At 46.1% G+C, this 26762-nt stretch overlaps 1 protein-coding gene across 2 annotated transcripts in view; it reads right to left on the minus strand.

Annotated features, from left to right (window-relative positions):
• RBX1 (ring-box 1) overlaps positions 1-26762 on the minus strand; it is a 118450-nt gene that overhangs the window by 86198 nt on the left and 5490 nt on the right. For both annotated transcript variants that reach the window (XM_073572994.1, XM_073572995.1), the window contains exon 2: positions 21050-21128. In XM_073572994.1, coding sequence (XP_073429095.1) covers positions 21050-21128 — 79 coding nt within the window. The remainder of the gene's footprint in view (positions 1-21049; positions 21129-26762) is intronic.

The raw sequence follows: 26762 nt of genomic DNA on the forward strand, positions 1-26762 counted from the left end.
GCTCAGTCACCTGATTCCACTGACTTTCATTTAGCGTCAGTTGAGGGTTAGTCATGTCTACAAGAAAGGTTTTCAGTTCAACCAAGCGCTGAATCATTAAGTACTGCCCCATCGTGTGGCTTGATCAATAATTGCCCCTTTTCCAGCACGTCTCTTCAAAATTGAGTCAACTTTAGGGGTTCTGGCAACAGTAGCCAATTTTCTCACCTTGCCAATCAGTGCAGCAGCATGTCCTTCTTGCAGACTGTCTCTTATAGCCAGCTGTAGCGTATGCACAACACAGCGCATGTGATGAATGAAAGAACATATTGACAGTTTCAACAAGATCTAAACTATCATGTTGCTGTTCATCTGAAGCAACTTCATTTTGCTCCTCAGTTACAATACTGTGTTCCTCTATTTCAAACATTTCTGTGTCTGTGGACCCAGAATGTTCTTCTAGCTGCTGGTCACCATCATTACTCTCATTCATTAGCTTAATAGTACTTATCATATTTGAAGCATTGTCAGTTACGACAGAAAGAACTTGCTCTTTTTTAAGTTCATAGTCTTGCAGAAACTTTTCCACCAAGACCTGGAGAAACTCACTGGTGTGATGAGCTTTGGTGTCTTTTACTGCCAATGTCTTGGTAACTATTTCATTTTTGTCACAAACAAATCGGACATTGATGGCAAAATAGTTCACTCTGACGTGTGCAGGCATCCATTTTAAGAAACAGAAAGCGTCCCTTGAGAGTTTTTTTAAGTTCTTCCTTTTGTTTAAAAGCTTCGTCGATTACTAATTTTCTAATACTCTCTCTCTCTCCAGAGAAACACCAAGCTTGCGGGCCATTTCCCCATTCAGACACATAAAAGCTGGTCGTGAAAATAATGAAATAGGCACACTATCCTTTACAACAAGCTCTACTGTCATTGTCACAGTAACTTTGTCACTGACAAAATATCTTGCAACTGATGGCTGCAAAGTTCTCTGCTCCTTTGTTTGGCTGGAAGAGCTGGGCACTGGTTTGGATGCAGTCTCTCTCATCCACTGCTTTCAGTACTTCTGGATGAAAGCGCTGTAAATGTCTCTTTAGATTAGAAGCTCTGGTAGGAGCATTTTTATCTTTGCCTGAATATGCACTCATCTTGGCTTCACAGCATTTGTTTTCGTCTGGATCATTTGTCATACACTGACAATGTTTTCTATCTTGAGTGATGGTGAAATGTTCAAATACAGCTGATTTAATGTGATGCTTCTTTGACATTGTCAGGTTTTTAATTCTGCATTCACAATCCAAATGACAATTGTTTTTCCTAAAAACAATTGTACAAAATTATTGCCAGGTCGTACAACTGATATAGTGGTCAGTAATACTGTTATTATTCCTCATGTACTCAGTCAACTGATGCAAAGCTTGTTGAAAGGATAATACTTCTTACAGTCTTCCTCTTCTGAGTAGCAGGCAGCTGTGAGATGCTTGGAAGACGCACACCTAGTATGATCTAGTCTAGAGGAGGAGCTTTACTACTAAGAATTTGAAACACATTTTCACTTTCAGTTTCATACATTGTAAGTAGGGGGGTTGGGGCAGCATGAGGTTAACCAAGTATAAGATTAGATAAGGGCAGTGGAGAACAGTGACACACAAGAAGTAAGAAATGTCTCTCTCCAGCAGAACTGCTTATCACTGTTGTTATAGTTTGATAGAACATATATATTTGAGTAACATTTATAAAATTCATGTGAAAGTTCAATTATGAAATATTAATACATTTCTTTTAAAGCTGGAGTCGGAACATTTCTACCGACTCAGACTCCAACCAAAACTAACTCCAACTCCACAGCCCTGCCTTTAACCATAAAACGCTTGACACCTCTCAGATGGAATTTTAGACCACTCTTTTGCAAACTGCTCCAGGTCTCATTTGAAGGAGGCCTTCTCCTAACAGCAATTTTAAGATCTGTCCACAGGTGTTCAATAAGATTTAGATCCAGACTCATTGCCAGCTGTTTTAGAATGCACAAGCGCTTTGTTGCCATCTATTTCTGGGGGCTTCTTAAAGTATGTTTGGGGTCATTGTCCTGCTGGAAGACTCATGACCTAGGATACAAGTTCTAACACTACATTGAGACCAAACATCTTAGTTATTCTTCAAGTTTCATGATACCTTGTACTCAGATATGGCACCCAGTGCCAGAGGCACCAAAACAACCTCAAAATAGCGAGCATGCAGATGAGATTCCCTGAGACGGAGAAATTCTTTGGTCTTACAAATGGATTGTTGCAGCAGCTGTCTGGGGTCTGGTCTTGGATGATCTTGAGGATGAAGATGCTGGATGTTGAGGTCTGGGTTGGTATGGTTACACATGGTCTACGGTTGTGAGGCCGGTTGGATTTACTGCCAAGTTCCAAGCCTTTGGAGAAGGCTTGTGGTAGAGACCTGAACATTCAATTCACAGGCAGCAGGTCTGGTGGACATTCCTGGAGTCAGCATGCCAAATGCACGCTCCCTCAACACTTGTGACATCTCTAGCATTGTGCGGTGTGATAAATGGCCACACTAAAATGTGCATTATTGCAGCCAACCAAAGTTACACCAGTGCAGTAACCATGCTGCCTAATGATCATCTGGATATGCCTAACCTGTGAGGTGGATGGATTTCAGCAAAGGCGCAGTGCTCAAACAGATTTACACAAATTAGTAAATATGAGAAGAAAAAAAAATGCCTTGTGTACATAGGAAAAGTCTTCGATCTTTTAGTTCAGCTCATGAAAAATGGGAGCAAACACAAGTGTTGCATTTATGATTTTGTTCAGTATATTAAAATTACTGATTTTTCACATGGATTTACAACTGTATGGAGGCTGCTCCGTGGTTTATGTGCACATGGCAAAGACGTTACTGCTCCGTCAACAACAGAACCACTGCAACACCCGACTGTCAGCAGCCAGTGACTTCAACATTGCATCAGAAGATTAACATGCACTAAGAGGCGATGTTCTACAAAGCAATACTACATACTGCGACCCATATATTACTCTATTTGGGCACACACTGATATGATATGCAAGGGAGGCATTTTTTATTTTTGTTTTTACTTAACCCCTTTACCCCAAAGCCAGTTTTCACGTTCCTGACCAGGCCAAATTTTACAATGCTGACCACTGTCACTATGAGGTAATAACTCTGGGACATTTCAACGGATCCCACCGATTCAGAGATTGTTTTTTGTGACATTGTACTTCATGACTTCACTCCATATACAAGAGCCTCGAAGTGCTAGAAGAGGTGTAGTGATGATTTTGACTCCATGGGAGTTTTCCCAGACTCAAGCAGCCGTAGATGTTGCTGAGTGAAAATTGGAAACTGCAGTTGTAGCGACCAGTATGTTGCAGCCATTGTAGTGACCAGTACATTATGCCCAGCTTATGCTTCTGGAGACATGCACCTGTAAGTTAGGCAGGCTCTCATCACTACAGAAATGCCAGACGTCGCTAAATGTGGTTTAGGCACACTAAGGGGAGGAGGGCATTTGGGAGGGCAGAATTTGCTGAATTTCTTTTGGTGGGTGATGAGCCATTTCGCTTTTCCAGAGCCTCTGTGCTACCAGTAATATGGAAGCCCCCTATATTTCCATTGACAAATGACAGACCCGAGTGAGGGCTTGTTTTTTTGTTTTTTTTCCCATGGCTTGAGTTGAAGCTTTTGTTGGGAACATTTTACATCCATAGTGCCTCGATCTGCCTCATTATATAGAGGTTGTGTCTGAGTCATGTATTTCAGAGATTTACACGGAAGCTCCGACGCAAGTGCTCAGCTCAGGATAAATGTGCATGGAGCCTATGATCTTTTGAGGCAGAATGAAAAGAATAAACAGGTCAAGAATTTCATTTTTTTACATTGTTCGTGTGGAACACGTGATTAGATGACTATTGTTCGGGTCAGTGCGCTTACAGCAATATCAGTGTGAAGTTTCTACCATCAGTGATGTTTTGGGGAGCCATGTCATCTGCTGGTGTAGGTCCACTGTGTTTTATCAAGACCAAACTCAGCACAGCTGTCTACCAGGAAATTTTAGAGCACTTCATGCTTCCCTCTGCTGACAAGCTTTTCAGAGATGGACATTTCATTCTCTAGCAGGCTTGGCACCTGTCCACACTGCCAAAAGTATCAATACCTGGTTTAAAAACCGTATCACTGTGCTTGATTGGCCAGCAAACTCACCTGACCTTAACCCCATAGAGAATCTATGGGGTATTGTCAAGAGGAAGATGAGAGACTCCAGACCCAACAATGCAGATGAGCTGAAGGCCGCTATCAAAGCAACCTGGGCTTCCATAACACCTCAGCAGTGCCACCGGCTGATTGCATCAATGCGGCGTGGCTTGGAGGCCAACAAGGGTATTACATACCTGGTAATGTCACGAAACAATCACTGACCTCAGGGAGACCAGTCAAAGAAAACACTGCGGCAGGCGGCAAAGGCGCTCAACCACCACAAGAGAGGGGATCCGCCCAACAAGGACAGGAAGCCTTCAAGATAAATGGGGCGGCTCCGCTCTCCGCATCAGTTTTACAGAGCACGAGGGGAACTCCGCAGGTTAGTGTACATATACAGTTAGTTCTATATAACAAAATTCAGATGCAGTTCAGACTTTCAGCTTTCATTTGAGGGTATCCACATTAAAATTGAATGAAGGGTTTAGGAGTTTCAGCTCCTTAACATGTGCCACCCTGTTTTTAAAGGGACCAAAAGTAATTGGACAGATTAAATAATTGTAAATAAAATATTCATTTCTAGTACTTGGTTGAAAACCCTTTATTGGCAATGAATGCCTGAAGTCTTGAACTCATGGACATCACCAGACGCTGTGTTTCCTCCTTTTTGATGCTCTGCCAGGCCTTCACTGCGGTGGTTCTCAGTTGCTGTTTGTGGGCGTGTCTGAAGTTTAGTCTTTAACAAGTGAAATGCATGCTCAATTGGGTTGAGATCAGGTGACTGACTTGGCCATTCAAGAATATTCCACTTCTTTGCTTTAATAAACTCCTGGGTTGCTTTGGCTTTATGTTTTGGGTCATTGTCCATCTGTAGTATTAAACAACGACCAGTTTGGGTGCATTTGGCTGGATCTGAGCACACAGTATGGCTCTGAATACCTCATAATTCATTCGGCTGCTTCTGTCCGGTGTCACATCAATGAACACTAGTGACCTAGTGCCACTGGCAGCCATGCATGTCCAAGCCATCACACTGCCTCCGCTGTGTTTTACAGATGTGGTATGCTTTGGATCATGAGCTATACCACGCCTTTGCCATACTTTTCTCTTTCCATCATTCTGGTAGAGGTTGATCTTGGTTTCATCTGTCCAAAGAATGTTCTTCCAGAACTCTGCTGGCTTTTTTAGATGTTTTTTAGCAAAGTCCAGTCTAGCCTTTTTATTCTTGATGCTTATGAGTGGCTTGCACCGTGCAGTGAACCCTCTGTATTTACTTTCACGCAGTCTTCGCTTTATGGTAGATTTGGATATTGATACGCCCATCGAGAGTGTTGTTCACTTGATTGGCTGTTGTGAAGAGGTTTTTCTTCACAATGGAGATTATTCTGCAATCATCAACCACTGTTGTCTTCCGTGGGCGCCCAGGTCTTTTTGCATTGATGAGTTCACCAGTGCTTTCTCTCTCAGGATGTACCAAACTGTAGATTTTGCCACTCCCAATGTGGTGGCAAATTTCTCAGATGGGTTTTTGCAGCTTAAGGATGGCTTGTTTCACCTGCATGGAGAGATCCTTTGACCGCATGTTTCCTTCACAGCAAAGCCTTCCAAATGCAAGCACCACACCTCAAATCAACTCCAGGCCTTTTATCTGCTTAATTGAGAATGACAATGAAGGGATTGCCCACACCTGTCCATGAAATTGACTCCAAGGCTATTGTCCAATTACTTTTGGTCCCTTTAAAAACAGGGTGGCACATGTTAAGAAGCTGACACTCCTAAACCCTTCATCCAATTTTAATGTGGATACCCTGAAATGAAAGCTGAAAGTCTGAACTTCAACTGCATCTGAATTGTTTTGTTTAAAATTCATTGTGGTAATGTCTAGAACCAAAATTAGAAAAATGTTGTCTCTGTCCAAATATATATATGGACCTAACTGTAAATACATCCATTATACTACTAAATTTCCAACACCCAAGGGAGTGTATAATGCATCCCACTAATGATGTGTTCAATAGGGAGGGAATATAAGGGTGCCGTCATGTCTCATGAAAAAAAAAAAAAAAAAAAAAAAACAACACCTACACAACATTACCAGGTATGTAATACCTGCGTTTTTCCATTATACATGACGGCACCACGAGAAAGTTAGAGATTTGTATTCTCTTAGGGAGGGATCACTGCTTGCAACACTCTACTCCCGAATGAGAGATCAGAGGTATCAAATAGGTTTAACCAATAATGTTTGATAAAGGTAGACGGAGAGGACCAAGTGGTCGCCTTACAGATTTGGCTAACAGGAGCACCTGCCCTCTCCGTCCAGGACATCTCCATGGCCCTAGTGGAGTGGGCTTTTATACCTTCTGGAATAGCCCTGCCTGCACTGCTATATGCTGGCATAATGGCCTGTCTCACTCATCTAGCTATAGTCTGTTTAGACGCTTTTAAAAGGCACTTCCTTGCCCCTTGGAATGAGACAAATCAGGCCCTCTGTTTTCTCCAAGGTCTCGTTACCTCTAAATACTGCAGGAGACATCTCATATCTAGGCAATGAAGCCTCTCCTCCTTCTGGTAGTTAAGATGGTAAGATTTTGTCCTGACCCTATCTCCTGAGCCCCAAGATATTTTGATACCACCTTGGGAAGGTATGCTGGATCTAATGACACAACTCTATTGTCCATGGCCTGAGTATAGGGAGGGTCTGTTGAAAATGCGAGTAAATCCTCAACCTTTGGGTCCGATCACTAAGCCAGTTATGAATCCACCGAACAGTTGCCTTGTCCATTCCATACTTAGTCATTTTTTCAATAAGGATTGTATGAGATACTTTGTCAAATGCTTTGCTGAAGTCAAGATATACTATATCTACAGCATTTCCTTGATCCACCCAATCAGTGATTCCGTCATAGAAGGAAATTAAGTCAAGTCATGTCAGACTATTAGTTACAAACCCATGCTGACTCTGTTTAATCACTTCATTCTTATCCAGGTACTGACATACATGTTGTTTAATAATTTGTTCAAAGATCTTTCCTGGTATAGAAGTCAGACTCACCGGCCTATAGTTGCCTGGGTCCACCTTCTTCCCCTTTTTGAAGATAGGAACAACATTTGCTCTTCTCCAGTCTTCTGGGACTTCTCCTGTTGTCCAAGAATTTTCAAAGATTATGGAGAGGGGTTCAAAAATTTCTTCTGCTATCTCCTTCAGTACTCTGGGGTGTAATTCATCAGGACCTGGAGACTTGAATTCATTTAGGTTAGCTAAGTGTTTCCTCACTATCTTTCTGTTTATAGATATCCTGGATTCTTCTATTCTCTTAATAGGACAGTGAAGAACAGTTGATGTTACATTTCCTTTCTGAGAGAAAACAGATGCAAAATAGGAATTTAAAAGTTCAGCCTTCTCAACATCCTGTCTTACCATTTCATCATTTTCATCCTGTAAAAATCCTATAGCACCTTTGACTTTTCTTTTACTTTTGACATATCCCCAAAATCCTTTATTATTGCTTTTGACATCTCTTGCAAGCCTCAATTCATTGTCAGCTTTAGATAATCTGATTTGTGCCCTGCAGGTTCTGCAGACAGCATTATATTCTTTAGATATGCCTCCCTCTTTCTATTTTATAAACATTTTTTTCTTCCTTTTTAGCATGTGCTTAAGTTCTGTGTTCATCCATCCTGGCTTCCTTAAATGCTTCCTATTCTTCCCTCTTTTCGGAATTGTTAACAACTGTGCTTTGAGAATTTCATTTTTCGAGATTTCCCATCCTTCCTGGACATTTTTGTCTTTAAGGATATCCAGCCATTGGATCCCTCCAATTCTCTTTCTGAATCCCTTAAAATCTGCCTTTCTGAAATCTAACCTTGACGTCTGAGTCTTCACAGGTCTTCCTCCTCTAGTTATCCAAAATTCTAAAATAGCATGGTCGCTACCTCCTAGGGTCCCAGCCACTTTTACCTCCTCAACCATTTCCTCCCTGTTTATAAGGATTAGATCCAAGGTAGCAGTTCCCCTTGTTTCCTCCCCTACCTTTTGGAAGATAAAGTTGTCAGCAAGAGAGGATAAGAATTTCCTTGACCTGTTAGTTTTGCCTCAGAGAGATTCCCAACAAATGTCTGGATAGTTGAAATCTCCCATGACCACTATGTCATATTTTTTGGAGAACTTGGCCATTTGATGCATAAAGAGTTCATCCATATCTTCAGCTTGCACAGGTGGCCTAGAGTAAATGCCTACAATGGTGTCCTTTCCATTGTTCTGTCCTTGTATTCTTACCCAAACAGTTTCCACAGAACTCCCAGTCTCTGAAGCTTCAATCTGTGCAGATATATGCGTTTCTAACATACAATGCGACACCTCCTCCTCGTTTATCAAGTCTGTTTCTTGCAAATAAGTTGTATCCTTCTAGTATTGTATTCCAATCATGTGTATTGTCCCACCAAGTCTCAGTGATTCCAATGACATCATATTTCTTTTCCTGTGTTAGCAGTTCCAATTCTCTTTGTTTGTTGCCCATGCTTTGTGCATTAGTATAGAAACATTTTAGTTTGTGATTGGTTTTTGTTTCTCCAATATTTTTGTTATTTAGATTCTTTTGTCTTTGTTCTTCCTTTCCACTTCTAATAGCAGAGTTCTCAATAGCATTTGTCAGGCGTATGGCTTTTTCTGGTCTTTTGCTTCCCTTCCCACGTTGTTCTAGTTTAAAGCTCTCCTTACAAGTGTAGCAAGGCAACTTCCAAATACATGTTTTCCAGTCTTCGTAAGGTGCACCCCATCTCTAGCAAGTAGTCCATCATAAAAGGTAATTCACTCCGTGATCCAGAAATCCAAATCGTTGCTGACGGCACCATCGACGTAGCCAGTTGTTCACCTGCAGAATCTTATTCCACCTCCTTGTTCCATGGCCATCCACTGGGAGGATGGAAGAGAAGACCACCTGCGCTCCCAGTTCTTTCACTTTCTTGCCTAAGTCTTCAAAGTCTCTGCAGATGGTTTCCAGGTAGTTTCTTGCAGTGTCATTTGTCCCCACATGTATTAGCAGGAATGGGTAGTCATCTGTAGGTCTGAAGAGTCTTGATATCCTGTCAGACACATCTTTAATTTTTGCACCTGGAAGACAGCACATTTCCCTTGAAGTTATATCCGGTCTGCAGATAGCGGCTTCTGTTCCTCTCAACAGGGAATCCCCCATGACCACCACTCTCCGTTTCTTCTTCACAACATTTTTCTCTCTCCATCCAGGAGGACTCTGAAGGCGTACAAGGTTGCTGTTTGTGGGCAAAGTCTTATCCTGATGTATTTCTTCATCGTTTTCCTGCGCGAGAGCCTGGTACTGGTTCCTGAGCAGTATGGGCGCTGACTGCCTCCTGATCCTCCTGCTTCTCTGGGTCACATGTCTCCAATCCTCTGTTTCTTCTGGTGCACTTCGAATTTCTTCTCTTTCTGTAACATGAAGAGATAATTCTGCTCTGTCTAAGAACTCTTCACCTTCCTTAATGATCTTCAACGTAGATAACCTCTCTTCGAGACTTTGCAACTTTTTCTCCAACAGGGACACAAGCTTGCATTTGTGGCATGTGAAGTTTGGCTTTTCCACTGGTACGTCTGTGAACATGTAGCAAGAAAAGCAGCTCACCAAATGGCTCCTGGCCTCTTCCATATTGAGATTTCTTCTTTTTCAGATTTCCTCTTTTCAGCTGCAACGGCCAAAATCCAGTGATCGTTGAGCTCGGAGACTCTTCACTTATCCCAGAAGGCACTGGGAATATGCAAATGATCTCAAGACCCTTCCTCTGGCTCGGTCCTCCCAGATCTTCCTCAGAACCGCTGGTATGATGCATATTGGAGGGAAGGCATACAGGAGACCTGACGTTCCCTCTATCCTGAAGGCGTCTACTGCCAACTGCTTGTCTGCTGGACTTAGGGAGCAGTATTTCTGAACCTTCCTGTTGGCTTTTGAGGCAAAGAGATCTATACTGGGTTTTCCCCACCTGTGCACCATTTGTTGCAAAATGGATCCTTTTAGGTACCATTCTCCTTGCCTCAAGTGGTTCCTGCTCAGAAAGTCTGCCTTCAGGTTGTCTACACCTCGGATAGGAGGGGCCGATAATGAGAGAAACCAGTCTGCCAGAATCATGATCCGGCCTCAAGTTGCTTAGCAGAGGCCCTCTGACGAGAGGACTCCTTCAGCCTGAAGGGGCCGGGGACCATCTGCCTCAAGGACTGAGAACGGGTTTTGTTTCCCTGGTGGTTTACCTATGCAACCCCTGCTTGGTTGTCCTGATAGGACCCTCACAGTGTCCTCTTTAAGTGTGGAAACAATTCCTTTAGCGCTTTCTCGATTGAGAACTTCTAACAATCGTTTGAGGATAGACTTCTTTCCTCCTTGGCCCAAGGATCCTGGAGCCATATTGTGTCTAGGTGGGCTCCCCACCCCCAAGGACTGGCGTCCGTTGTGACTACCTTTGAGGCCGTGAGAGTGCAGGGTACTCCTGTCGGAGGACTATCTGTAACCACCACCTGAGTGACTGGAGTATAGATTCCGGGAGGGTGAGCCTCTGGTCTAACAGTCCCTGAAGTCCCAGGTTATTCTGCAGCACACACCCTTACCGTTCCAATGTGTGGAACTGGGCCCATTTGACCACTAGTATGCAGGTGAGGGGACCCCCCCCAACACCAACATGGTCCTTCACAGTCTTTATATATATATATCTCTATCTATCTATCTCTATCATTGCTGGTTCCAGCTTGGATTTTTTGACGTTCAGCTGCCATCCCAGGGTCTGCCGTGTTTCCATCACTATTCTGACTTGTTCGACAGTAAGGGAGGTTTCTTCCCACTATCAAGAAGTTGTCCAGACTCTGGTGATACCATATATCTCTCTCTCTGAGGTGCGCTGTGACGTCTGCGATTAATCTTGTGAAAACTCGAGGGCTATCACTACTCCACAGGGCAGAGACCTGTATTGAAAGTGATGCCACTGAGACCACATCTGGACTGCCACTCAGACATTTGCAGCCTTATTGCCAGATCAGAATGTGGTGATAAGCGTTCTTGAGGTCCAGGACTGCTATATAACATTGAGGAAGGAGTTCTACTGCTGACCTTATCGTCTCCATTTTTGAGGACGGGATTATCAGATACCCATTGAGGTGGCTCTTTTTTTTTTTTTTTTATAATTGTCCTCCAGGAATTGTCTGGGGTTTTTTTTTTTTGTTTTTTTTTTTTTTAAGTGGGGGGGTGGTAAAACTATCCTTCTACCGGAATCTCTTCCAGGACATGTTTATCTAGGAGTGAGATTGCTTCCCCTTCCAGACTGTCTTTCTTGAGAGGACTGTGTTTGGAACCTTAACTCCAGACCTGATCCCACAATTTGACTGATCTAGGTGTTGGATGAGATCTACTCCCAAGATGGGAGGAAGTGCACCTGAGAAGGCCTGTCACTGGGAGGGTTTGCCAGAGTAGAAGCCTCTCCCACCTCTACATCGCTTGTCAGAGCTGTTTGTCTCGATCCTTATATTGTAGTCTCCTGGATTTGCGGCCCTTCTGAAAGGAGCGCCGAAAAGGTCTAAAACAGCTGTTTTTTGGGAAATTTTGTTGTCGGCTTTTCCTAATACGTCATCCAATGCCTGTCCAAAACAGGAAGTTCACCTCACACGGTAAGGAGCACAGTTACAGCTCTGCCTGTGTCTTCCGGCCAGGATTTAAGCCATCCGGCATTAGCCAAAGCTGCTAATTTTGCCAAATCCTGCTGAAGGCTCAGCTAGGAATACTGCCGCTGCTCTTATGGCCGGTATTGCCTCTAGGATAGTCTCCCTGGGGGCTCTTTGCTCTAGCTCTCCAGGTTATTAATCCATATCTTAAGGGATTTAACCACACCAGTGGCCGCGATGGGCGGCCTAAGTGTTTCAGCTGAGGCCTCCCAGGCTGTTTTAAGACAATTATCTGTCTGTCAGAGGTTCTTTCAGGGAACCTAAATCTTTAAAGAGCAGGAAGGACTTTCTGGTGACCTTTGAGATCGTTACGTCAATCTTTGGAGCACCATCCCAGGATGAGGATCTCTCTTCCTCAAAGTGGTACTTCCTTTTCAGGGAATTGATTATCTGGGACTTCTCTGGTTTTTCTCATTCCCTTTTAATGAGACCTTGCCACGGTTAGTTAATAGGGAAGGCTCTACGTTTTCTTTATAGCAGGCTGTCGAACATGAGTTCTATGGCTTTTGCATCTACCAGCCCCATGGTAGGCCAGACTGCTTTAATAAGCTTGTCCGTACTGTAGCTTCCACTAGGAACGTGTCTCTCATTTGAGCTACTTTTTCAGTAGCGAGATTTAACCGAGTCCTCCTCTTATCCCTATGGAGTACTCCTGAGAGATCAATGAGGGGCTGGCCTTTACTTTGCCATCTGTGTCTGTTGACTGCAAAGCCCTTCCTGATTTACAGACATCTGACTGGATCATAGTAACAGTTAGTAAGGCCAAAAGACATTAGTCCATCCAGTTCAGCCTATAAAATTCTGTCAGAATAAATCCCCACATCTATGTCCTTCTAAAGAACCTAACAATAACTGTAAGATACAATATTGTTACGCTACAGGAAGACATCCTGGCCTCTCTTGAACCCTTCGACTGAATTCGCCATCACCACCTCCTCAGGCAGGGAATTCCAGATTCTCACTGCCCTAGCTGTAAAGAATCCTCTATGTTGGTGGAAAAACCTTTTCTCCTCCAGACACAGAATGCCCCCTTGTGACCGTCACTTTCCTTGGTATAAACAGATCCTCGGAGAGATATTTGTATTGTCCCCTTATATACTTATATATCAGGGATCTCAGGCTCTCAAAGAGGGCATCTCCTCCGCTACTATTTTATCAATACAGGCCTGACACCACCTCTTATTCCTAAGGGACTTTTTTTGCATAAGGAATATTCCTTATTCGTAGCTTTTGATTTACCCCTTTTTTAGTGACCTCCAATACTCTACCCCACCCATGTACGTAAAAAGAGGGGGAGAGAACAGACATTATCGTGCTGGACTTTCTCGAAGCTCACTTACCACTCGGATGTTTCACAGGACGGGTACTGGATCTGGAAGCTGACTGGTCTGTTCACTTGTCTCCCATCGGGCCTATAGACCCCCTCCTCAACACCATGACGATCCATCCGTACGCCGACCGAGTGGCTTCCACTGTAGTTATGGTGCGTCTTGCTCTTCTCATGTGAGCGAGACCGCCTCTCTTGCACCTCTTGGTGCGGCTGTAAGTGATCTGGCGAAAGGCTCTCAATCTTACAAGCTGCTGCTGTTCCTGATGAGAGCAGTCCCAATCAATCTAGAATGGTTGGTGACCAATGCCAACACTTCTGACAGCAATACCCCCCCCCCCCCTTTTTTTTTTTTTTAAATTAATCACCTGGTTGATCTTGCACCTGCGCTTTGCGCGCCTCCGGTAACCAAGCAGCTCTTTACTATGCCGTGTGTGCGCTCCTCCGGCTCCAGGATCGCGCGCACCCTGTGCTACCTTTGGTGCGCGCACCCTAGTGCGCTCAGAGGATATCTCCAGAGCGTGCTCCCCGACCTTAAGGCCCCGCAGCTGCTGGTATATATCCTGGTGCACTGCCATGTATCCAGGCTTCCACTTCCTGTGCGTGCCTGCCTCCAGCGCGCGCTCCCGTTACCAGACCCGACAGCTGCCTGTGTTCAAGTGCTTCAGCTGCGCGTACCCATCAATTGTGGTATGCGCCCCATGTACCTGTTGCGGCATTCCATGCCATCAGCCACCGTGACGCCCGTGCTCGCTGCTGCCCTCATACCTGCAGCCCCCATGGACCTGGTCTCAGGAGGAAGCCTCACCGCTGCGTTGGTCACCACTGTTTGCAGGTACTCGGTGTCTGGCTTGTGCTCGACAGGGAGGGATCCCAAGAGGGTCCTCCGAGGAGTTTTACCTCTGCCCAGGCACCGATGTGCCTCACGGGCTGCATGGCCACCACACGTCACAGGGAGGGAGCCCAGAAAGTGGCCTCTGGACTTCTATGGGGTATGTTGGCATCAGGGAGGGTACACCCAATGTGGCCTCCGAGGCTCTAACTTCACCTGGGCAGTCGCTTCACAGACTGTGGCCATGCACAGGGGGGCATGGGAATACATGGCCCCCGAGGCGACTACCGGTACCTGGTGACGGATGTAGCAGACAGTGCCTGCCAGTAACCATCCGACCCAGGCATCCTCTTTCTTCAAGAGGTTTCATCTTGAGGGTTCCCCATCGAGGACAGGAAGCCAACTGATGCGGAGAGAGGAGCCGTCCCTTTTATCTTAAAGGTTTCCTGTCCTTGTTGGGCAGTCTCTCTCTCTCTCTCGTGGAGCCGTCATGTATGATGGAAAAAAGGAGCCTGACCAAGTATTGAGTGCATTTACTGAACACACATTTCCGTATGCCAACATTTCAGATTTTCACATCATTTTTTCAAGCTGGTGTTAAAGTATTCCAGTTACTGAGATAATGACTTGACTTTTCATTGGCTGTAAGCTATAATCATCAACGTTAACAGAAATAAAACACTTGCTATAGATCACTGTCTGTAATGACTATATAATATGAGTTTCACTTTTATGTTGAAGACCTGAAATAAATTAACTTTTTGATATTCTAATTTTGCAAGATGAACTTGTATGTTTATCTGTACGGATGGCTGCTAGATGGCTTACAGGTTGAATTGCTTAAGTTTTTTTTGCGATTTATATTTATACACTTTTTACTAATCCTTTGGTACACATTCCCTAGACACCCAAGAGTGCTAAGCATTGCATTATATCAGTCATGTGTTTCAATTTTCAGATGCATCTTCATTACATTGATTGTAACCTTAGACTTTTTATATTTTGCCATCTACATGTCATAACTGACTATACTAACCATTTATATTATTCACTAGATTAAGGCCCGATGCTATCGCATCGAGAGGATAGTGACACACCTCTTGCCATGTTAACCCTCAATACACACACACCTCCTCAACACACACTCCTCTCACCATCTCCACTCACATCCACTCACTCTTTCACTCCACATACGACCCTTTCTCTCACTCCGTCTCTCATACTCACACTGTCATCGTCGCTGCTCCATGATCCCCGACATCTTCTTCCGCCGGCGCCATCCTGGATCCCGACGTTGTCCACGCCGGCGACATGTTCTTGCGGCCATGCCATCTTGAGTATTCTGAAATCCTGCGAGTGGACATTAGTGGAGATAGTGAAAGGTGAGAGGAGTGTGTGTTGAGGAGTGGTGTGTTGAGGGTTAACATGGCAAGAGGTGTGCTGTGACGAAACCAGTTACAACTGGACGGAAGTTGTTACAACCCGGAAGCTGCTTAGCGCATTTATTATAGTAGATTAAGGCCCGATGCTATCGCATCGAGAGGATAGTGACACACCTCTTGCCATGTTTACCCTCAATACACACATACCTCCTCAACACACCACACCGCCTCAACACACACTCCTCTCACCATCTCCACTCACGTCCATTCACTCTTTCACTCCACATACGACCCTTTCTCTCACTCCGTCTCTCATACTCACACCGTCATCGTCGCTGCTCCACGATCCCCGACATCTTCTTCCGCCGGCGCCATCCTGGATCCCGACATTGTCCACGCCGGCGACATGTTCTTGCGGCCATGCCATCTTGAGTATTCTGAAATCCTGCGAGTGGACATTAGTGGCTCACCATTGTCATTTTGAAACACGACTGCTACTTCACTGACAGTGGGATTATTGTAGCGTCGAGGGTCTTGAGTACGATCTTGTTTAATAGCCATAGTGATGTTTGGCATGACAGTTCCGTTTTGTACATTTTTGGTTTTCTTTACATCGTAAGCGTTGTTCGTTTGCGGTAGTGGTATCGAGAATGTAAAGTTGGGCAAATGCGCGTTGCTGGTCATCTGAGGGATGTAGTGTTCCAGTTCTATGATAGATCTGGCCATGTATGCGGAAACAGTATGGGCCATATCCAGGAGGTGGTGAAATATTTGCACCCATGGAGGCAAAAGCAAAGGAACTGTTAATACTTCGAATATTATCCATGAAATTTTTGCTAAATTCACTTTGCCCTTTCAGCAAACGTGTAAAGACATCAGGATATTGTAGTATGGGTACATGGACTTTACCCTTCTGACAGCAGAGCGTAAAGTTGTTATCAGAAGGTATCTCTGCTACAAAATGCAAAGCTTCGCAATGCTCACATACATGGGTCATGTCACCACAGCTGTGTTCGGTAATACTATTTTCATCATTAGTGAAAATGTGAGGTTGTAGTAGAAGTGCATGTCCAACCGATGGGGTGCGCCTAGTTTTGAGACCAACGTATATTTGTCTTGGTTGCACTTTCTGCGGGCTAACTGCAGCTTGTATGTGAAGAAACTGTGCGTTGGTACTGACTAATGGTGGTATTGATAGGGCAGAAACAGATTGCTGATTAGTTATGTCAGTGAACGGCATATAGGATGAAGTGTGGTAGTAACTTGTTCCACATGCTGATGTGGAAGCATCCTGTTGTGAGTCTACTAATAATGATGAGGAAGAAGCCGTCTGTTGGCGGTGATGGCGTGTAGAGGCTTCTTCAGCCAATTATTATTATTATTATTTATTGTTATAGCGCCATTTATTCCATGGCGCTTTACATGTGAGGGGGGTATACATAAAAACAAGTACAATAATCTTAAACAATACAAGTCATAACTGGTACAGGAGGAGAGAGGACCCTGCCCGCGAGGGCTCACAATCTTCAAGGGATGTAATAGATTTAGAGTTAGGGGATTCGTGTGTGAGACGACAGCGTTTATAAGCCTTAATCTTGTCAAGTCGATGCTGTTTTTCCTCAGGAGTCTCATTAGCACGGCGTTGTTTTTGTCGTAGTGCTAAAGCTGCTTTCCTTTCACTGGCATTGGCATACTGTGCATCGGTACTGAATGGTGGTATTGATAGGGCAGAAACAGATTGCTGATTAGTTATGTCAGTGAACGGCATATGGGATGAAGTGTAGCAGTAAATTGTTCCACATGCTGATGTGGAAGCATCCTGTTGTGAGTCTAATAATAATGATGAGGAAGAGGCCGTCTGTTGTCGGCGGTGACGGCGTGCAGAGGCTTCTTCAGCCAATCTTATGGATTTAGAGTTAGGGGATTCGTGTGTGAGGCGACGGCGTTTATAAGCCTTAATCTTCTCAAGGCGATGGTGTTTTTCCTCAGGAGTCTCATTAGCACGGCGTTGTTTTTGTCGTAGTGCTAAAGCTGCTTTCCTTTCACTGGCATTGGCATACTTTTTGTTATGACTCATGTTGGCACAGGTAAAGGAGTCTATTTGGCAGTTATCTGGCAGTGAAGAAGGCGTCCTGGAGTATTGTAGAGTAAACAGATACTAATTGACTCTGTAATTGCCCAGCAGTAGTTATGAAGTGGTAGTGGCAAATTGGCCCTGCAGTTAGACACCGGCAGAGGAGCCAGGCAGCAGTAGTTATGGCGGTAGAGGCAAATTGGCCCTGTAATTAGACACCGGCAGAGGAGCAAGGCAGCAGTAGTTATGGCGGTAGAGGCAAATTGGCCCTGTAATTAGACACCGGCAGAGGAGCAAGGCAGCAGTAGTTATGGCGGTAGAGGCAAATTGGCCCTGTAATTAGACACCGGCAGAGGAGCAAGGCAGCAGTAGTTATGGCGGTAGAGGCAAATTGGCCCTGTAATTAGACACCGGCAGAGGAGCAAGGCAGCAGTAGTTATGGCGGTAGAGGCAAATTGGTCCTGTAATTAGACACCGGCAGAGGAGCAAGGCAGCAGTAGTTATGGCGGTACAGGCAAATTGGTCCAGTAATTAGACACCAGCAGTAAACAGGCATAGGACCAAGGCAGCAGTAGTTATGGTGGTACAGGCAATGCCAAGCGTCCGCACAGCAAGTCGGCGCGAGGTAAATGACGCAATTTCACGAATGCAAGATGGCGTCGGCGAAATCTCGCGAGATTTCGCCGACGTCGTTAACACCTCTTGCCATGTTAACCCTCAACACACCACACCGCCTCAACACACACTCCTCTCACCTTTCACCTCCACTCACTCTTTCACTCCACATACGTTCCTTTCTCTCACTCCGTTTCTCATACTCACACCGTCATCGTCGCTGCCCCGACATCTTCCTCCGCCGCCGCGATCCAGGATCCAGACGTTCTCCAGGCCGCCGACATGTTCTTGCGGGACGCCATCTTGGATTTCGTGAAATCCCGCGATATTCAAGATAGCGTCGCCGCAACAACATGTCGCTGGCGTGGACGACATCGGGATCCAAAAAGATGGCGTCGGCGAAATCTCGCGAGATTACGCCGACGCCATTTTGGATCCCGATGTCGCCCACGCCAGCGACATTCTTGCGGGACGCCATCTTGGATGTCGTGAAGTCCCGCGATATTCAAGATGGCGTCGCCGCAACAACATGTCGCTGGCATGGGCGACATCGGGATCCAAAATGGTGTCGGCGTAATCTCGCGAGATTTCGCCGACGCCATCTTTTTGGATCCCGATGTCACCCACGCCAGCGACATATTGTTGCGGCGACGCCATCTTGAATCTCGCGGGACTTCACGACATCCAAGATGGCGTCCCGCAAGAACATGTCGGCGGCCTGGAGAACGTCTGGATCCTGGATCGCGGCGGCGGAGGAAGATGTCGGGGCAGCGACGATGACGGTGTGAGTATGAGAAACGGAGTGAGAGAGAGGAACGTATGTGGAGTGAAAGAGTGAGTGGACATGAGTGGAGGTGAAAGGTGAGAGGAGTGTGTGTTGAGGCGGTGTGGTGTGTTGAGGGTTAACATGTGCGTGTGTCTGTGGTGACGTCACTGGTTACAACTGGAAGCTGGTTAGGGCATTTATTATTATAGATTGAATCGTTTACACATTGCATATTTTATCTTATGGTGTCGGCTCCCTATTTTTTGCATGTCTTTTCAGGTTTTTAAACGCTAACTTGTTATTGTCCTCTGGCACTTTTTTCAAGAAAGCCTTGTCATTTATATTTCCTGCATGTGAACTTAAATTTGCGCTTTTTTCTTCTTTTGATCACATACACTTTAGTGCATTGGTTACACCCGGTGTTACTTTCATCATCCTTATCTGCGGTGCCCACTATACTGTTTTTGTTCTTGGTAAAATTGATCTGACTGCTTTATTCTTCAGGTCAGTACGATTACAGCGCTACCACATTTATATTTTTTTTTATGTTTTGGCGTTTTTACGCAATCAAAACTATTGTCAAGAGGAAGAGGAGAGACACCAGACCCAATAATGGCAGGGAGATGGAGGCTGCCATCAAAGCAACCTGGGCTTCCATAACACCTCAGCAGTACCACAGGCTGATCACCTCCATGCCATATTGATGCAAAAAGGAGCCCTGACCAAGTATTGAGTATTTACTGAACATACAGTATTTTTTGGACAATAAGACGCACTTTTTTCCCCAAAAAAATTTTTGGGGAAAAATGGGGTGCGTCTGAGGCTGGTTTCACATTTGCGCTTTATAGCGCAACGACTGCCTGCGCATGGCCGCCGCTAAGCCCCGCCCCCTCTGGTCATTGCCGCCTACTAGCGCACATGGACGCGTGCGATCTGCGCACCCTATCTTTAGCATAGGGTGCGCAGATCGTGCGCTAGCAGGATTTTGCCGTGCGCTGCGCACTTTTGAAGGTGCGCCGTGCGCGCCGAAATGCAACATGCTGCGTTCGGCACACATGGGCGCACCTTCAAAAGTGCGCAGCGCACGGCAAAGTCCTGCTAGCGCACGATCTGCGCTCCCTATGCTAAAGATAGGGTGCGCAGATCGCAAGCGTCCATGTGCGCTAGTAGGTGGCGATGAACGGATGGGGCGTGCATGGAGCCGGAAGGGGGCGGGGCTTAGCGGCGGCCGTGCGCAGGCCGTCGCTGCGCTATAAAGCGCAAATGTGAAACCAGCCTTATAGTCGGAATATACTTAAATACTGCGGCAGCAGCAGGAGTCTGACGATTCTGCGGCGGTCCCGGTCCGACATTGCCAGGCGATGATCACACTCCCCAGGCTGGTGCAGCAGGTTCAGCGGTGGTGCTCTACCGGCATTTTGTGAAAGCCCGGCGGTCCTGCACATCCATTGCTGCAATGCGGTGGCCTCCAGGAAAATGGCCGCCAGGGGCAGCATATGCTCAGATTGAGATCTCGGCAACGAGATCTTGTTGCCAAGATCTCAATCTGAGCATGCACTGCCCCCGGCGGCCATTTTTCTGGAGGCCACTGCATTGGATATGCAAGTCCTCCAGGCTGTCACAAGATCCCGGCGGAGCCTCCCGCACCACAGAGTACAATCGCTGAACCTGCTGCACCAGCCTGTGATGGGGATTACTGGAAGAAACCCAGAATGGAAGGGGGAGGGGGTGGAGGACATAACTGGAAGGGGCCCATGCTGGAGACATTGTAACATGAGAGGGTTAACATGCATGTCTCCACAGGATCTGGAATGTTACATGGGCCAATACATCTGACGAACATGTCAATTTGGGCTCAAGTCCAAATTTTGAGTTGGAGCCCATTGGATTCTTGTTACACCAATGGCAGGTAGGTCACAAATTCAGCCAGGTGACGCTAAAGTGCTAACACAAGGGACAAGAAAACAAATCCGCTGGAAAGCTTTAACACTTTGTAAGGGCAATTATCCTCCTGATCTAGATACCATATACGCTACCAACTTATACCAGTTATACAGGTTCATTTCTTTCTATACACAGTGTACAGTATTGCAGGCTGAAGAAAGGAAGAGTAATCAAAATACAGGTACTTACACAAGTCCATGATGTGGTTTCTGCAAATAGCACAGTTATCAACTACAATATCCCAGGCCCACAGAGCAACTGCATTCCACTGAGCATGAAGGAAGGAAAAAAAAACAAAAAAAACATTATGTCCAGATAAAGGGAAAATTAACCATGTAAACACCATATATACTGTGCTGCCAAATGGGCAAACAAGCAACTAACAGTCGGGTGATCGGCTAGGCACCCGACCAATGTCAGAAGGCCACACAATCCTGGCTGTCCCCCACCGTGCTAGACTGGGTACAAACAATCATACGCCAGTTCGAAGGGGGAAATCTGTAATCAAGCTTTTGCCACCTAATTTCTGGATAATGAGACTCCAATTCCAGTAATTTGGCATATAAGATTGTGGTCAATGTCCAACTCCACCTCCTATGCCCAGCCTGCACAACATACAGCCCTTGGGCCAAATGAACTCATCAAGGAGTTCATTGTGGTACTTAGGGTAAAGGGAGTCTGCCTTCCCTGCCCCTATATCCAAATGTATTTCCGTCTTTCATTTGACTACATAGTAACACTATGGCGCCAGGGCTGGGACAGAAGCGCTCGTTATCCCCCACCCCAACGTGCAGCGGCATTAGGTCAGCAGGCTGCTGACAATGTAGGCAGCGGAGACGTCAGGCTTTGGTAAGCGTTCCATGAAGGAGATGAAGATTAAATGTGGGATTTTACATGAGGGGAGGGCTGGTGTTATTGTAAGGCCACATAATGGGGGACATTATGAGGCAATTTGGAGGAGATTGTGAAAGGGTGCATAGTATATCAAGAGGCAGAGGCACTGAGGGGAGAAATATTGGAAAGGGGATATTTTGTGTAGGAAGCACAGTGGGTGGCAATTATTTACCGACCTGATTTTACAATTGACTGCTGTACAGACGAGGACTGATCTTTTACACATGAAGCAATCCATAAAGATACTTAATGGCCATTTTAAAACCAAAAAACACCCCGAAAATAGATATTTGAGATTATGAGGATAATTTGGAGAGTTTTTGTTCCAAAAACACAGCTTAAATTACACACTGATTTTTTGGAGAAGAAACTTCTCACATATGCAAAACTTGGTTCTGCTAATGCATTAATGTACTGAGGGTGGTTCTGTTGATGTATTCATGCAAATACTGCTTTAAGAACTCTTGCAGCCGTTGAGATTGCTATACTGAACCAATGTGGCCCTTGGACAAAAAAAAAAAAAAATAAAAATTGTCCTATGACTTGTCCTGCAGCATTTGTGTGTTGTGCGCCAACACTTACACACTAAATAAAAAATGGACGCTCCCAGTGGCTGCAGAAACATATAATACAAGTATTTAATAAAAAAAAAATAAAAAAAAGGAAGTTAGACCTGCCGGTAATGTCATTTCCAGGAGTCCATCCTGACGGCACCATGGGGTTGTCTATTCATCCTTACAGGGACAGGAAATGCACGAGAGGTTAAAGGTCCCCCCTCCCCTCTCCAGTGATTTTTCCAAGTACCACACTAGTATGGATGCAATTAATATTTGAGATTTTAGTACAAGCATAGTAACACATACAAATCGGGAGGGAACTACCAGTGCTATCAGGATGGACTCCTGGAAACAACATTACCGGTAGGTCTAATCTCCGTTTTCCAGGACGTCCTATCCTGACAGCACCATGGGGAATACCAAAGTAGGAATTCGCTTAGGGTGGGACTACAGCTTGCAACACCTTACGACCAAAGGTCGTCTGACCGGCTGTTAACGTGTCCAATTTGTAATGTCTACAGAAGGTGTTGAGTGTAGACCAGGTGGCAGCCCTGCATATCTGTTCTACAGAGGCCCCCACCCTCACTGCCCATGTTGCCATTGCCCTGGTGGAATGGGCTCCAAGCCCCTCTGGTATGGGTAACCCTCTTGCTTCGTACGCAGAGGCGATGACTGATGTTATCCATCTTGCTAGTGTGTGTGTGTGTGTGTGTGTGTGTGTGTGTGTGTGTGTGTGTGTATAGACGCGGCCCTACCTCTATTCCTACCCCCGTACTGGACAAACAGTCTTGTGTCCTGTCGCCACTCCTGTGTGACTGCTCGTCTGACGTCCAATGAGTGAAAGAGCTTTTCTTTATCATTTTTTTGGAGATGGGCAGAATGAGGGTAGGACTATCTCCTGGTTTAAGTTCTGGGGATATACTACCTTAGGGAGGAAACCTGGGTTTAGTCTTAGTATTATGCGGTCCTCAAAGATCTGCATGTGGGGATTCTGGACTGACAGGGCCCCGATTTCTCCCAGCCGCTTGGCTGAGGTGATGGCTACCAGAAAGACGTTTTTTGTGTGAGCCTTGTGATGTCTATTTTGGATACTGGCTCATAAGGCGGGAACTGTTTTCCTTAATGTGGGTCTTAATCTTTGGATGGCTCTTGTGAACCGCGCTATCCATGGATGAGAGGCTAAGGAGACATTAAAGAAAGTACTTAGGGCTGCTGTCACGTCACGTGTGTCTGGACGCAGTGAGTACCGCAAGGCGAAACCATGACATGCGTGACCCTGGATACACCGCCTCCAGTGGGGATTATTTAAATAAAATGTGCAGCTGGATACGCCGCCTCCAACTGGTGAATTTAGTCATTACACGTTATACATACAGTAGTCTGGAAACCCCGCCTCCAGTAAGGCGAATTTAAATAAAGGGGAATCTGGGCAACATTAACAATGGTGGGCCCTGCAATAGGGAAGTGGAGACCTCCTGTACTCCCCTGAGCCAGTGTCCCTCCTCTCCTAACATTCCCTATGCCGGTTCCGCACAGGAACCAAAAACCCTAGCTCGCCCTGAACCTAAACCCTCACTAGGGAATTGGTCGGTGCTGAAACTAATCCCACCACTGCACTAAACACACATGAGGGAAAATGACAATACAGGGGAAACACCACTTAGCAACAGAGCTCACCACCTGTGTGCATCTTCTCCTCCACCCGGATCCATCACCATAACTGGATCCTTCACCATAGAGCAGCCTTGGAGCAGAGTCCACCACCAGTTGCAGCTGTCCAGTAACAGAGTCCCAAAGAGGAGTTCAGCTCCGGCCCAAAAAGTCAAGCATACTTGAGTCCAGCTCTCAGCAACCAAGTCCCGCATGCTGACTGCAACTCTCTCCATAGTCGTCACTCCACCAAGCCATGCAAGCACTTCCTGCCGACACCATAAACTGTGACTCCACCACGCCATGCCAGCCCGTCTTGCAGACCACCTAGCTGCCACTCGTCCCCTCTGGCTGGGCTGCGCAGGACTCATGTTCAGCTCCTTCCTCACCCAGGCTTGCTTCCCAAATGATGAACACAATACCACCAACAGTGATTGAACACACCTGGCTCTCTTTTATAGACCCTCACACCTGAATTATAATTACGTGCACTAAACCAATGAAACTAAAGTGAACCACCGCTCACCACCACCGGGGCAACTTAGAATGAACGACACCACGTGTAATAATTCTAATGGCCACCGGGGGCAATCACTTTGGCACCTAGTCAAAGGAAAAAAGTTCACTTCGTCCATTTGTCAGATCCACCTTGGATCATGACAGCTGCTATCTGGACTTTCAGCGTGCTTGGAGTTAGGCCTTTACTAAATCCTGCCTGCAGGAAGTCAAGGATCTGAGGGATATTCAGGCAAGATGGGTCTATGGGGGTACTACCACCTTCGGAGCAGAACTTCCAAATTTTACGATCTATAGCCCTCGTAACGGGTTTACGGCTAGCTTGCAACGTTGCGATCACCTGGTTGGAGAGGCCTCTGGATTTTAAGATGTCCCTCTCGGGATCCATGCTGCCAGCTGAAAGTTCTCTGGATGTGGGTGGAGAACTGGGCCATGGGCCAGGAGATCTTCTGCCATCGGCAAGTGGAGTGGTCCCTCCAGAGCCATTTTCTTCAGGAGAGGGAACCAACTTCAATTGGGCCAGAATGGTATGATTAGCATCACCCGTGCCCTGTCTTCCTGGATCTTCCTGAGGACCCTCGGAATCATAGCGACAGGATCTGCCGTACGGTCCCCCCCCCCCCCCCTCTTTCTCCAGCTTTGGCTTAGGGCGTCGACTCCTTCTGGATTGTCTGCTGGGTTGAGGGAGTAGAATCTCCTTAGTTTGGCTTCTTCCTAGTCTCGAAAAGATAGATTTGGGGGGGGGGGGGGGGGTTCCCCACCGGTGACATAGCTCTCTGGAGATTCCTTCCTTTAGTTCCCACTCGGTGGCTGGGACTTCCTGTCTGCTTAGATAGTCTATGCTGTTTCAGGCGCCCTCTAGGTGTACTGCTGACAAGGAACGAGCACTGTTTTCTGACCAGGTGAGGATGCGGGCTGCTAGGTCCTGCAGTTTCCTGTGTCTTGGGCCTCCTTGATGCCGTAGGAAGGCTACTGTAGTCATGTTGTCTGACATTTTTATGTGTCGATCCTGTAGCTCTGTGCTGCTTCGTTTTAGCATCTCCCACACTGCTCGAAGTTCTCTAATTTGAGGACTGCGTGCTGATGTTCCCAGGCCATGTTCCCTGCAGATACCTTCCTTCCAGATGGGCTCCCCATCCTTCTCTGCTGGCGTCCGTGACTATCGTTACAGATGGTGATAGGATCCAAGGCACCCCCTGGCTGACATTTCTGTGACTGATCCACCATCTTAGCGATGCTTCCAAGGCTGGGGACGGCTGAATCTTCTTGTCCAGTGAGGACTGCCGTCTGTCACACTTTGTTAAGATCTCCCTTTGTAGGCTTCTTGTATGGGTCTGGCACCACCTTACACAGGGTATACATGTGGTCAGGGTACCCAGGATCTTCATAGCCATCCTGATGGATATCTGATCCCACCATAGCTGACAACCCTTGTCCTTGATGGGTTTCTTTTTCTCCTCTCGTAGAAACAAAATTCTTCTCCTGGAATCCAGCATGACTCTCAGGAATTTCTTCTGGGTACTGGGCTGCAGGTTCGATTTCTGCTTGTTCAGGATCCAACCTAGGCTTTCGAGTGTGGTTATTACCAAGACTAGCTGCTGCTTTAACTCCTCCGTTGACTGGGATATTACCAGGAAGTTGTCTAGGTAAGGCATGATGATTATGTCGTTTTGCCTCAAGTGTGCCACCATCTCGGCGACCAGCTTCGTAAATACTCGAGGTGCTGAAGCCAAGCCGAAGGGAAGAGCCTGAAACTGAAAGTGGCAGTACCCGCTTCCTTAATGCAATCGCAGGAACTTCTGGGTGGATGGGAACGTGGTAATACGCGCTTTTTAGATCTATTGTACACATAGCGGCGTTCTGGTCTATCAGCGGGGTGGTGGTCTTTAGAGACTCCAGTCGGAATCTCTTGTATCGGATCCACTGATTTAGTGGTTTTAGGTGATGATAATCGTGAGAAAGTCGCACTTTTTTTTTTTTGAATAGTGGCACTCTGAATTCGAGGGTATAGCCTTGGGAGATCATATTGAGGATCCACCGGTTTTGGGAGATGAGCTCCCATGCCCCCGCAAAGTGTCTGAGGCAACCCCCTACCGGTATGGCATCATTGTCTCCTGCTCCTGGAGCTTTGTCCAGAGCAAGACACGGGAGCCCTACTCCCCCCTTTTGTGTACTCCCAGCGAGATTTTCCCTTTCCTCTATATTCCTGCCTCTGGTTGAACCGGGGCCTCTGTAAAGGAAATGATCTTTTTGGTTTTTCCTCCGGAAGACCTTTATTGTCCTCT

Source organism: Dendrobates tinctorius, unplaced genomic scaffold, assembly GCF_039654945.1.
Source record: "Dendrobates tinctorius isolate UK_male_01 unplaced genomic scaffold, ASM3965494v1 ptg000033l, whole genome shotgun sequence".
In the NCBI taxonomy this organism is placed as follows: Eukaryota; Metazoa; Chordata; class Amphibia; order Anura; family Dendrobatidae; genus Dendrobates; species Dendrobates tinctorius.